The 12,927-nt window shown below is 35.5% G+C and overlaps 1 protein-coding gene across 2 annotated transcripts in view; it reads left to right on the forward strand.

Moving 5' to 3' along the window:
* LOC149779988 (zinc finger protein 423-like) overlaps positions 1-12,927 on the forward strand; it is a 92,065-nt gene that overhangs the window by 15,522 nt on the left and 63,616 nt on the right. For both annotated transcript variants that reach the window (XM_089936713.1, XM_089936714.1), the window contains one exon: positions 9,889-10,127. In XM_089936713.1, coding sequence (XP_089792839.1) covers positions 9,889-10,127 — 239 coding nt within the window. The remainder of the gene's footprint in view (positions 1-9,888; positions 10,128-12,927) is intronic.

The raw sequence follows: 12,927 nt of genomic DNA on the forward strand, positions 1-12,927 counted from the left end.
TGATTCATTACTCCAGAGATGTCGTTTAGTTCGAAGTGTTTGCACAAACAAGAACAAGATTCTCTTTAGAATTGTCCGCTATGTATATTTGATCAACATTAGATTCCTGGGGTTTTCATTAATGCTTTTTGAGAGAAAACTTGGATATAGCACCGACTCTGCGGAGGTCTAGTGTAAATGACTGGTATTTAGTGGAGAAAATAACGAGCCATATGCGGCAAGGATTATATAGAATTACACGGTTGAAAATAAATACACATTGGGTGCTATGGTTGCAGAGACACACCACCGTGAAACAGAAAGACGGAGTTATTATATTTGCGAACTCCCGGGGAAATTTCAATATCCAGTCAGACGGTAATTAGTTTTAGATCCACAGCACTACGGGGCGTTGGTTATAACCGGAATGAAGACTACTTAGGAAATAAGCAGCGCCCCCTGGGGGTACCGTGAAAGCAACAAACAGGGGCGACCATTATAAATTTATCATCTGTGCTTACTCTCATAAACCCCGAGAGTTGTTTTTGTCCTGGGGATTAAGATAATTCAATCCCTCGGTTTCTGTTGGAAAAGTCGGGTTTTGTAAATGTCAGAAGGTAAATCCCAGGAGGATATTGTTAGGAAATTGCTTTCGTACATGTTCAGCGGTGAAAAAACAGTGAGGCATGGATTTTTATATGTAATATTGAGGTGGCGCAAATGGTACAAACTCCCATGAGCTGTCAAATATAATTTGTAAAGTCGATTGGAATAAAAGCATGACACGGTTTGAATCGATTAGTCTAGAGCTAATTCTGCACTAGTTCAACGGAAACGCAGAAAAGAGATTTTTGCCTTTTCGATTTAAATTGAAATGATCGATGCTGTATCTCCTGTTTGACTCTTTTAGTAAAAGGCCACGAGTTCAATTGATCGCATTAAATATAAAGACTAATGCGGTTCGGATATGTAAATGTATGTGTGCGATTTTGCTGTGGCTTACACAGTACAACTCTTTATGACATGCACAATACTGGCGCTAGTCTATTATATTAGTCGCCAAAGTTTAACTGAAGAAATCAACTAATTTTATTAGTTCTTTCGTACATTACGCAACATGGTCACATGACTGGCCATTCGGATCCTTACCTCTATGGCAGAATAGCGTATAATATTGGTGCCGACGAGTGATATTTCCTTCCATGTATCGAAAATTACGAAGTTTTGTCATTCTGTTCTGGACTAGGATAATGCTAAAACCCTTTTATTAACATTATGGTTATAAATATGTGATACTAAATCATGGGAAATTATTTTCAAGTGGAGTGAGACAAACATGTATAGTCTGACTATACCTCCCCGTTTGTTTGTACCCCCACCCATTTCAATAATGGAAAATTTTAATGTGATAAAAAGTGCTAGGAATTTAGTCAATACATTCATTGATTTATAATTTCTGACGTGACTGTGGTAGACTGGCCATAACACCGTCATCGTCTGCGCGTTTCATACTTAAAGGAAGTTTTCAATATGACAGACGGACATGCTCGAGATCCATTTCCAGTTTCTGGACAAGTCCATTTTCAGCAAAGGGGTGTGTGCACGACTTCATATGTACATATATGTCGTCTGCTTCCGATATTTACAATGTCTGATCAGTCAAGGGAAATAAATGATAACACATTTGCCTTTCACGTGGATTTAACAAGCGGTTTAATTTCTCTATTCACGAACTCTCAACGTTATGGTAATTTACGGAATTATCCAGCAGTTACCGAATAGGATGAACTACGTCATTATGTTGTCTGATGGAAATAAGCTAGCTTATAGTGTATGCAATATGGCGCCGTGTTAGTATGGAAAGTCCGTTAAGCATGAAAGGTGCAGGGGATGCCAGTATTAGTGCCATTCTGGTCAGTCAGGTTAGAAATTACATATCAATGATTCAGTTAACTTAGTTATGTGCACTTTTTATCACATTAAATGTTTTCGTCACTGAAATCGGTAGAGAGGTACAAACAAACGGGGATGTATAGTCAAACTATATTGGTCATCTATTAAGTTTTACGGATGTAGGCTAAACATGTTTAGAGGCAAAATCCGGGGAGTGGGCACTTTGCCCCCTCTCCATTGCCCATAAGTGTGAGCGCCCTTGCACTTTTTCCGTTCCGAACTTTAAAAAAGTTTTGTTCACAGCCATCTTCAGAGCTTCACTATTTTACGCCGCAGTAGCGCTGTGACGTCATCCCTGTCAAGAGTGAAAGCCCTTATAATTTTTACTTACAAACACGCCAATCCCAACGAGAATAATGTCTACTTTTTAAGTAAGAGGTAAGACAATGTCCTTTTTTTCCTCATCGATTCCTTTAGAGATATTTGCGTACAGAGTGCACAGTATGTGTTTTCGTCGGGTAATGTACTCTTCTGCTGAAAACTTGTTACGGACAAATTCCTAGAAATTATGCAGCGGCTTTTAGTGTGAAAAACAATCCCCTAGACTGTATCAGAAGCGCACATTCTGTCTCTTTTCCTGCAATACATAGTTGAATGAAGCGAGCATATTTTACCCAGTAAACTCAAGGTATAATCTAGGCCATATTTCCTTTCGTCTTAGTTCACTTTTTATTATTTGTCTATCTTTTTGCTCAATTTTGAATAAGTTCTATTCATACTAATAGAATGACTTAGACACAGGAAACACTCATTAGGTAGTATAAGTAAGTGCTGCCCAGATTCCACCTCTTCATAAAAACAAGATAACCTTTCAGCTAATTACTAGTTTGAAAAACACAATTTTATCACATGTGTAGAATTGATAAGGATAAAACCATTAATTTGATAAAATGTATGTGTCATAAATTTATTAGAGTTTGGTTTGGACACTGGTAAACGAGTTTTAGCGCACAAATATTTTAGATAGATTGGCTTGCACATTAAAATGTTCACCAATTATTGAAAAAATAAAAAAAATAAAGTAACCACGGAAGAAAAAGTTACTTTGAATTTGTACAAATCTTCGAGATGATAGCATGGTGTTGTCGCTTTGTTAGACTACGATTCTGGATTCCCGCGTATAACGTGTACCTAACTGCAGAACGCATAGATCCAGATCTGACGTTGCACAATGCAGCAGCACATTAAGGTATATGGTGTTCATTACATCTTTGATTCCAGTTAACCAGCATAGACCCTGATCTGCATACGCATGATGAGAACTGTTCTCATTTGTTCGGGGACTGTACATGGATACAGTTGGTAATGATGAGTCGCATTGACATTAACAGATCCAACGATGGTGAATACAGTTTGATGGCACACTAAAAATAAAAACAAAGATTCATCTGGTATAAAATGGTTGGATCAGGTCCCCACTCACTTCAACCTCATAATTTTGCTTTTCCATTGAAGATTAATTTTTTTAGTCCTTTTGACGAAATTGCACCCCATCCCTAATACGTTTGACTAAAACTACGTGAGTGTGCACCCATGTTACAGTTTTAATCTGATTGTTAATGTGGTCTTACCACTTATTCTATATTTCTAGTTACACTGTCTGATAATACAAACCCGTTTGTTTGTACCCCCCCCCCCCACCGATTTAAAAAATGGAAACCTTTAATGTGATAAAAAGTGCAAGGAACTTAGTCAGTTCATTCATTGATTTATAGTTTCTATCTTGACTCTGAGTAGAATGGCCCTAACACCGTCATCCCTATGCGCGTTTCATGCTTAACGGAAGTTTTCATTGTCATAGACAGACATGCTCGGATCCATTTCCAGTTTCTGGACAAGTCCATTTTCAGCAAAGGGGTGTATTACGACTACAAATGAACATACATAAGTCGTCTACTTCCGATATTTACAATGTCGAATCAAGAAAAGGAAAATAATGACAACTACAAATTTGCTTTTCATGTGGATTTAAAAAGCGGTTTAATTTCTATGTTCATATATGCAGAGGGATATAATTCCAAATTCTCAACGTTATGTAATTTACGCAATTATTCAGCAGTTACCGAACAGGATGAACTACGTCATTATGTCGTTTGATGGACATAAACTAGCCTATAGTGTACGCAGTATGGCGCGTGTTAATATGGAAAGTCCGTTAAGCATGAAATGGTGCAGGGGATGCCAGCATTAGTCCCATTCTGGTCACAGTCAGGTTAGAAATTATAAATCAATGATTCAATTGACTTAGTTCTGTGCACTTTTTATCACATTAAACGTTCTCGTTTTTGAAATCGGTAGGGGGGGGGGGTACAAACAAACGGGGATGTACAGTAAGACTATAATATGTCCTTATTAGATATTCGATTTGTTAAACGGATTTAATACATATTACATAGAATTACCGGGAATATAAAACAATCCAGACAATAAACCAACTTAAATACTTGCATAGAATTACTGAGAATATTCAACAATGCAGAGCAAAAAGTACCTGCCTAGAATTACTGAAAATATAAAGCAATGCAGACAAAAATACCTCACAACAACATTAAAAAAAATTGCAGTATTTTAATTTTTCTCGGCCTTGATGTCACGATGCGTTCAAGTTTGAGAACCCACTCAAAGTATCTTCACTCGTACTTAACATGATGAGGTTAAAATTAAACCTAACATATCATTTCAAAATAAAATCCTCTGTCATTGTCAAACTCAAAGCTGTTGTCCATCATTTGGCGCTCAGTTTTATTATATTTAGTGGCGTCAATCTTCGTTTATATGAACACAAACTAAAAGGCATTGTGAAAACAAGCTTGCGTTTCCAGATATGACATCACACTTTAATTAAACTGTCCATACTGTATTTCTGTCGGCAACGAAACACGAAAGTTTTTTGTCATTGAATAAAGTAGGTGGGATGGGGTATATAGGGCAAAATTTATGCCACATACCAAAGAGATGCTTCATGCAGTTTACATCTGGCATTGACTGGCACGCGAAAATAGATCTGCGACAAAGAGACTTATGAATGACAATGTCGAATTAAGGATACTTTTCAATAAATGTCTTGAAATATCTTTTTAAATTGTATGACTATGAATGTAGAAAATATTCTTAGCTCTAATGGTGTGTGAAATTGTTAAACTTTTATGATGGAATTTCACAAAGAGATTATATTTTATATAGTAGATTTTGTTGTTGTGGGCTTAACGCCATTTATCAGCACATAATAGGCTATAAATGGTGGCCAGTGTAACTGGTGGAGGAAGAATTAAAAAACCGCGGTAAGAACCACCGATTTACGGGAGGCTATTGATAAGCTTTCTCGTATACCCATATAGGATTCCTGTGAAAGAAATCAAGGTATATATAATTAATTATAGAGAATTATAAATATACTCCAGACAGAACGGAAAGTGCTATCCCTGGATTCCTACAGAAGCAGGCAAGGCGATGGATGCCGTTTACCCGAGGACCTGGTTTCGAATCTCCATAGAGTACGATTTGAAAATTCTCTAACCTGTATGATAGATTTTTTTGTATTAAAATATTAATTCTGCCTACTATTATCAAGCATTCTTCTATATGAATCCAGGGATAGCACTTTCTGTTCTGTCTGATATATATATATATATATATATATATATATATATATATATATATATATATATATATATATATATTAGAGAATGGCACATGGCAATAATGTCATGGTTTACGTTGATGCTTTTCCTGGCGTGCCTTGGAACTGACGTGTTTGTTGCTCTTAAATGGGATAGTTCCAATTTGCTTAGTCATTATGTATTCTCTGTCGATCTCCTCTAGCACCTGACGAACCCATGGAGAATTAAAATTAGCAACCTTCTGCAAAGCCATTTCTACCTGAACTTTTTCCCGCGTTCCCAACGGGGGCGCTATTGATTTCTACTAGTCTGCCATAAAGTAGCTCCGTTTCCCACCGGGGCGCCACGGGAAACCTAATTGGGTAGCGCTACAAGATAAAGAAGTCGACAGGAGTTAGAATTGATGGAAATGTATACAAATAGGCCGTATCGACTGTTCTTTAAAATAATTAAAATTAGCTTTGTTCACGAGTCTGATGAAAGGGTGCGTGCGAATGTACCAGTTTAATTCTATACTATTTTATCCACTGAAAAAGAATAGTCTTAATTGGTACACTCAGTAACCGTGATAGGATGCTAAGTTTTGTCAGCGTCGCTTCTCGGTGATTGGAGAAAGATCTGTACCGCGAAACAGGCACGTGTGGTACGATCACGATTTATAGAGTAAATTACATTATATCAGAGTATCACAGATGTGAACAACAGATGGTTAGTAACTACCAACTTTTTCATAGGAATCTCAAACTTGATTTAATTTGGCGTCCAGTATGACCTTTAGTCAGGTAAAGAGACCTAACTGCTATCATCATTATTCGCAGTCCTTTAGAACCGCTCGTGTTAGTATTATTACAAATTATTTAAGAGATATCGTTATTTGTATACCAAACGTAGCACATTAAATTTAAAATGTTTGCAAAAGGGGTCAACATGTGAAAATGGCGCTTGTACTTAACTCTACCGTGTGCTAAAAATAGATCATAACTTCTCTGTGCCCGGCTGCTGCCATATTGTTTGCGGACAAAGCACCGAGAGACGCGTAGTAACACGTAGTAATTCACGACATATAGACAAAAATAAAGTTGTTTTTATTTGCACTTCCCTCACTATGTGATGTTTTGATATATTCAACTGTAATATATGAGTGTACAGTAATACTTTTGTTCATTTTATTTCTTTGTCATTCTTTTGTATTGTTTTCAAATCTACGTTGAGTAAAACTTGTATGTGCACATTAAAGGAATAATATACATACATACATACATACATATATATATATATATATATATATATATATATATATATATATATATATATATATATATATATATATATATATGTGTGTGTGTGTGTGTGTGTGTGTGTGTGTGTGCGTGTGTGTGTGTGTGTCCCAAGTGTTCGTGTTAAAACTAATAATATTCATTTATATTTACTTTGTTTCCTTTTCAGTTAGATTTTGTGTGTAAAATGTGTATCATTTTAAGAGTGGTTGTCGTCATCAGGGACAACAGTTTTCTGAATTGATGTTTCCATCAATACATGCATATAATTATATCTCCCGACAAAATGTAATTGTATATAGCTTTTAATTAAGGGAATGTATTATTCACGTAGTATAAATATAGTCAACCAGTGCTGCTCTTTTCAACACCATAACTCTAATGAACATAATGCATTCATATATGTTCTAAACTGTCATTCAAAATTACGATTTGTTTGTAAAACAGACATTGAAATAAACAAATACATTTTCTGTCCTCTTTTTATTAACCGATTAACAAATCACAATTAGAAAAGGTTAATAAAATCAGTAATGCATAATGCCAAAACAAACAAACAAACAAACAAACAAACAAAACAACCAAAAAACAAACATTGATGCATTGTTTTTAAATATATGAAATAGATATGCACCATTGCTAGATAATGCATACATAATATCACATCAACTAAACAGAGTGTAATTTTATGCGCTCAAGAAAATAAAAGAAATAGTCACTTTCCTACATACGTCCCTCTCTATTTAAAACATGAATCACATATACGAATACTTCATCGACATTATTAAAGATGGGGGGGGGGGGGGGGGCTGGCAGTTTCCTTGGAATTTTCGTCTCAAAATATTCATGGTATATCTATCGGTGACGAAATGCAAGCATTTTGTTTGTTATACTGTTCTAGAAAGATTCATCAAAGTTGATTATATATGTTTTATACAGTCTGCAGGCTTAAGCACCACAGTAACTAAATATTGGAATGCACATCTATATTCAGATGAACAAATTGAACTCCTGGTACATCGTTTTCAGTGAGAACAATCATAAGAACAATATCACGGAACGCCATTACGCCGGTTCGCCTTGTCCGAATGGCTATTTTTAGAAACTGATATCACTGCGTATGACGTTCCACAGCGGTAAAAGTACAAGCGCCATTCTCTCTCTCTCTCTCTCTCTCTCTCTCTCTCTCTCATGTATGTGTAATACACTCACAAATCAAAAGAAATTAGCGCGAAACAACCAAAAAGTTTATTAGAGTAAGTTTTCTATACTCTTAGATGATTACAAGTATGCCCATGAAACGCTTAAAATGCACGAGCTTCCGGGGGCTTTGTACTCTCTGTCACCACAAGAATTCCGCTCCTAAGACACTCTGCCTACTTGTTTAGGGTCCCCTACACCATATTTCTCGATCCTTTCCGGCAAATGACACAGACAAACGCACGTGCGTTGTATATACCTACAAAACCTTGCTGTATACCACAGGATTAGCAGGATAATTTGACATGACAGTGGCCTTAATCCACTGGCATGATTTCTGGATTTGGAGAGTACGTAGATAAGAATGTGATAATCTTGTTTAGCCAGCTAAAATAAATAACTTCCTTTGTATGAGGGCCTCGATGTAGATTAGTTCTTAGCTAATTGTGTTACCCTCTTTAAATAAACTCATTATTATTATTATTATTATTATTATTTGGTCACAGAGCATGCTGATTTCTAAAGGGGAGGGTCAGTTATGCTTTACATGAAAAAATTAACGCAATAAAACACGAAAAACCAATAAGAAAACGTTTAAGCCCATTAATTGCTTATTACCATCAGCATCTCTGTGGCTATTGCCATTAATTGCTTATTACCATCAGCATCTCTGTGGCTATTGCCATTAATTGCTTATTACCATCAGCATCTATGTGGCTATTGCCATTTACTAACTTAAAGTAAGTGGGTCTTGATGACGTAAATTGCAGATCCAAGTCAGTAAAGGGAAATATTCTATATTCGGTATGATCTATATTTGTTGATAAACGCAGGCAGATTTACAGCTGCTTACACTTAGCATGTTGGGGAAACCTGACTATTAACAGAAACAGCAATGGTTTGAAATCTGACGTTTGTACGCATAAAGACAGTAATCCACACGCATGAAATCAGTAATCTACATGCATAAAATCAGTAATCTACACGTATAAAGTCAGTAATCTATATGCATGAAGTCCGTAATGTGCACGCTTAAAGTCAGTAATCTACATGCATGAAGTCAGTAATGTACACGCATAAAAGCAGTGATCTACTCACACGAAGTCAGTAATCTACATGCATGAAGTCAGTAATCTACACGCATAAAACCAGTAATCTACACACATAACATCACTAATTTATACGCATGAAGTCAGTACTCTATACTCATAAAATCAGTAATCTACACACATGATGTCCATACTCTACACGCATAAAATAAGTAATCTACACGCATGAAGTCAATACTCTACACGCATAAAATCAGTAACCTACACGCATGAAGTCAGTATTCCACACGCATAAAATCAGCAATCTACACACATGAAGTCAGTACTCTACACGCATAAAATTAGTAATCTACACGCATAAAATCAGTACTTTAAACGCATAAAATCAGTAATCTACACGCATATAATCAGTAATCTACACGCATGAAGTCAGTACTCTACACGCATAAAATTAGCAATCTACACGCATAAAATCAGTACTTTACACGCATAAAATCAGTAATCTACACGCATGAAGTCAGTAATCTACACTCATAAAATCAGTAATCTACAGCTTGCCCATGCTGCATTTGTATTTCCTTTATGATATGTGCGGTACCACAAACCATCAAATGGTCTCTATCCCTACTCCCATCGCCTCTTCTTTTTCCTCTCACTCATGTTTACACCTCTAAATATTATTGCTCCGTATCTGGGTTTGTTTCAGGGTTTACAAAATGAATAAAAACATCGTGTGAGAGAGCATGTGATCGTACATATTTTCACAATAATTTAGATGATTGAAAAATTCCAATTTTATACTTAATGTAGATCTTGTCAGCTGGAAAACGGACAACACAAGTAGGTCAGAAACACCTTCTTCGCTCGGTTCTCTTGAAAACGAGAAGAACGTCACGCAGCTGGATGATCTGCCTGTATCACCTTCTGGCAAGAATTTGGACCCGGAACAAGTACCGTTTAGCAACGGTGTAGACGATGCCAACCCGTACAGTTGTCAGTTCTGCGAGAAGGCCTTCTCACGTCTCAGCTACTTAAAGATACACGAACAGGTTTGTGCCCTAAGTGTCTGTCTTGTACTCGCGAGAGAATGGAAAACAAAAAGTAAGAATCAGCATTAAAACAAAATCTGAAATGATCAGTGCTGGATTTGAACTTTAACATACATATACCAAATTATAGCATATGTGCTTACTTATAGTTATAGAAACATACAATACAGTGTTATGGGTTATATACTTGCTTATAGTCAGGGAAACATACAATAGTGTGTTAAGGGTTATACTTGCTTATAGTCGGGGAAACATACAATACAGTGTTAAGGGTTATATACTTGTTTCTAGTCAGGGAAATGTACAATACAGTGTTAAGGGTTATATACTTACTTATAGTTAGGGAAACATACAATACAGTGTAGTGTTAAGGGTTATAAACTTGCTTATAGTCAGGGAAACATACAATATAGTGTTAAGGGTTATATACTTATAGCCAGGGAAACATACAATAGTGTGTTAAGGGTTGTATACTTGCTTATAGTCAGGGACAAATACAATACAGTGTTAAGGGTTATATACTTGCTTCTAGTCAGGGAAATGTACAATACAGTGTTAAGGGTTATATACTTACTTATAGTTAGGGAAACATACAATACAGTGTTAAGGGTTATATACTTACTTATAGTTTGGGAAACATACAATACAGTGTTAAGGGTTATATACTTGTTTCTAGTCAGGGAAATGTACAATACAGTGTTAAGGGTTATATACTTACTTATAGTTAGGGAAACATACAATACAGTGTTAAGGGTTATATACTTACTTATAGTTAGGGAAACATACAATACAGTGTTAAGGGTTATATACTTACTTATAGTTTGGGAAACATACAATACAGTGTAGTGTTAAGGGTTATAAACTTGCTTATAGTCAGGGAAACATACAATATAGTGTTAAGGGTTATATACTTATAGCCAGGGAAACATACAATAGTGTGTTAAGGGTTATATACTTGCTTATAGTCAGGGAAAAATACAATACAGTATTAAGGGTTATATACTTGTTTCTAGTCAGGGAAATGTACAATACAGTGTTAAGGGTTATATACTTACTTATAGTTAGGGAAACATACAATACAGTGTTAAGGGTTATATACTTACTTATAATCAGGGAAACGTACAATACAGTGTTAAGGGTTGTATACTTGTTTATAGTCAGGGAAACGTACAATACAGTGTTAAGGGTTATATACTTACTTATAGTCAGGGAAACATACAATACAGTTTTAAGGGTTATATACTTGTTTATAGCCAGGGAAACATACAATACAGTGTTAAGGGTCATATACTCGTTTATAGTCAGGGAAACGTATAATACAGTGTTAAGGGTTATATACTTGTTTATAGTCAGGGAAATGCACAATGCAGAGTTAAGGGTTATATACTTACTTATAGTCAGGGAAACATACAATACAGTTTTAAGGGTTATATACTTGTTTATAGCCAGGGAAACATACAATACAGTGTTAAGGGTCATATACTCGTTTATAGTCAGGGAAACATACAATACAGTGTTAAGGGTTATATACTTACTTATAGTTTGGGAAACATACAATACAGTGTAGTGTTAAGGGTTATAAACTTACTTATAGTCAGGGAAACATACAATATAGTGTTAAGGGTTATATACTTATAGCCAGGGAAACATACAATAGTGTGTTAAGGGTTATATACTTGCTTATAGTCAGGGAAAAATACAATACAGTATTAAGGGTTATATACTTGTTTCTAGTCAGGGAAATGTACAATACAGTGTTAAGGGTTATATACTTACTTATAGTTAGGGAAACATACAATACAGTGTTAAGGGTTATATACTTACTTATAATCAGGGAAACGTACAATACAGTGTTAAGGGTTGTATACTTGTTTATAGTCAGGGAAACGTACAATACAGTGTTAAGGGTTATATACTTACTTATAGTCAGGGAAACATACAATACAGTTTTAAGGGTTATATACTTGTTTATAGCCAGGGAAACATACAATACAGTGTTAAGGGTCATATACTCGTTTATAGTCAGGGAAACGTATAATACAGTGTTAAGGGTTATATACTTGTTTATAGTCAGGGAAATGCACAATGCAGAGTTAAGGGTTATATACTTACTTATAGTCAGGGAAACATACAATACAGTTTTAAGGGTTATATACTTGTTTATAGCCAGGGAAACATACAGTACAGTGTTAAGGGTCATATACTCGTTTATAGTCAGGGAAACGTATAATACAGTGTTAAGGGTTATATACTTGTTTATAGTCAGGGAAATGCACAATGCAGAGTTAAGGGTTATATACTTACTTATAGTCAGGGAAACATACAATACAGTTTTAAGGGTTATATACTTGTTTATAGCCAGGGAAACATACAATACAGTGTTAAGGGTCATATACTCGTTTATAGTCAGGGAAACGTATAATACAGTGTTAAGGGTTATATACTTGTTTATAGTCAGGGAAACGTACAATACAGTGTTAAGGGTTATATACTTGTTTATAGTCAGGGAAACATACAATACAGTGTTAAGGGTTATATACTTGTTTATAGTCAGGGAAACGTATAATACAGTGTTAAGGGTTATATACTCGTTTATAGTCAGGGAAACGTACAATGCAGTGTTAAGGGTTATATACTTGTTTATAGTCAGGGAAACGTACAATACAGTGTTAAGGGTTATATACTTGTTTATAGTCAGGGAAACATACAATACAGTGTTAAGGGTTATATACTTGTTTATAGTCAGGGAAACGTATAATACAGTGTTAAGGGTTATATACTCGTTTATAGTCAGGGAAAC

This window comes from Sinohyriopsis cumingii, chromosome 16 (assembly GCF_028554795.1).
Source record: "Sinohyriopsis cumingii isolate HCF-2022 chromosome 16, ASM2855479v2, whole genome shotgun sequence".
Lineage (NCBI taxonomy): Eukaryota > Metazoa > Mollusca > Bivalvia > Unionida > Unionidae > Sinohyriopsis > Sinohyriopsis cumingii.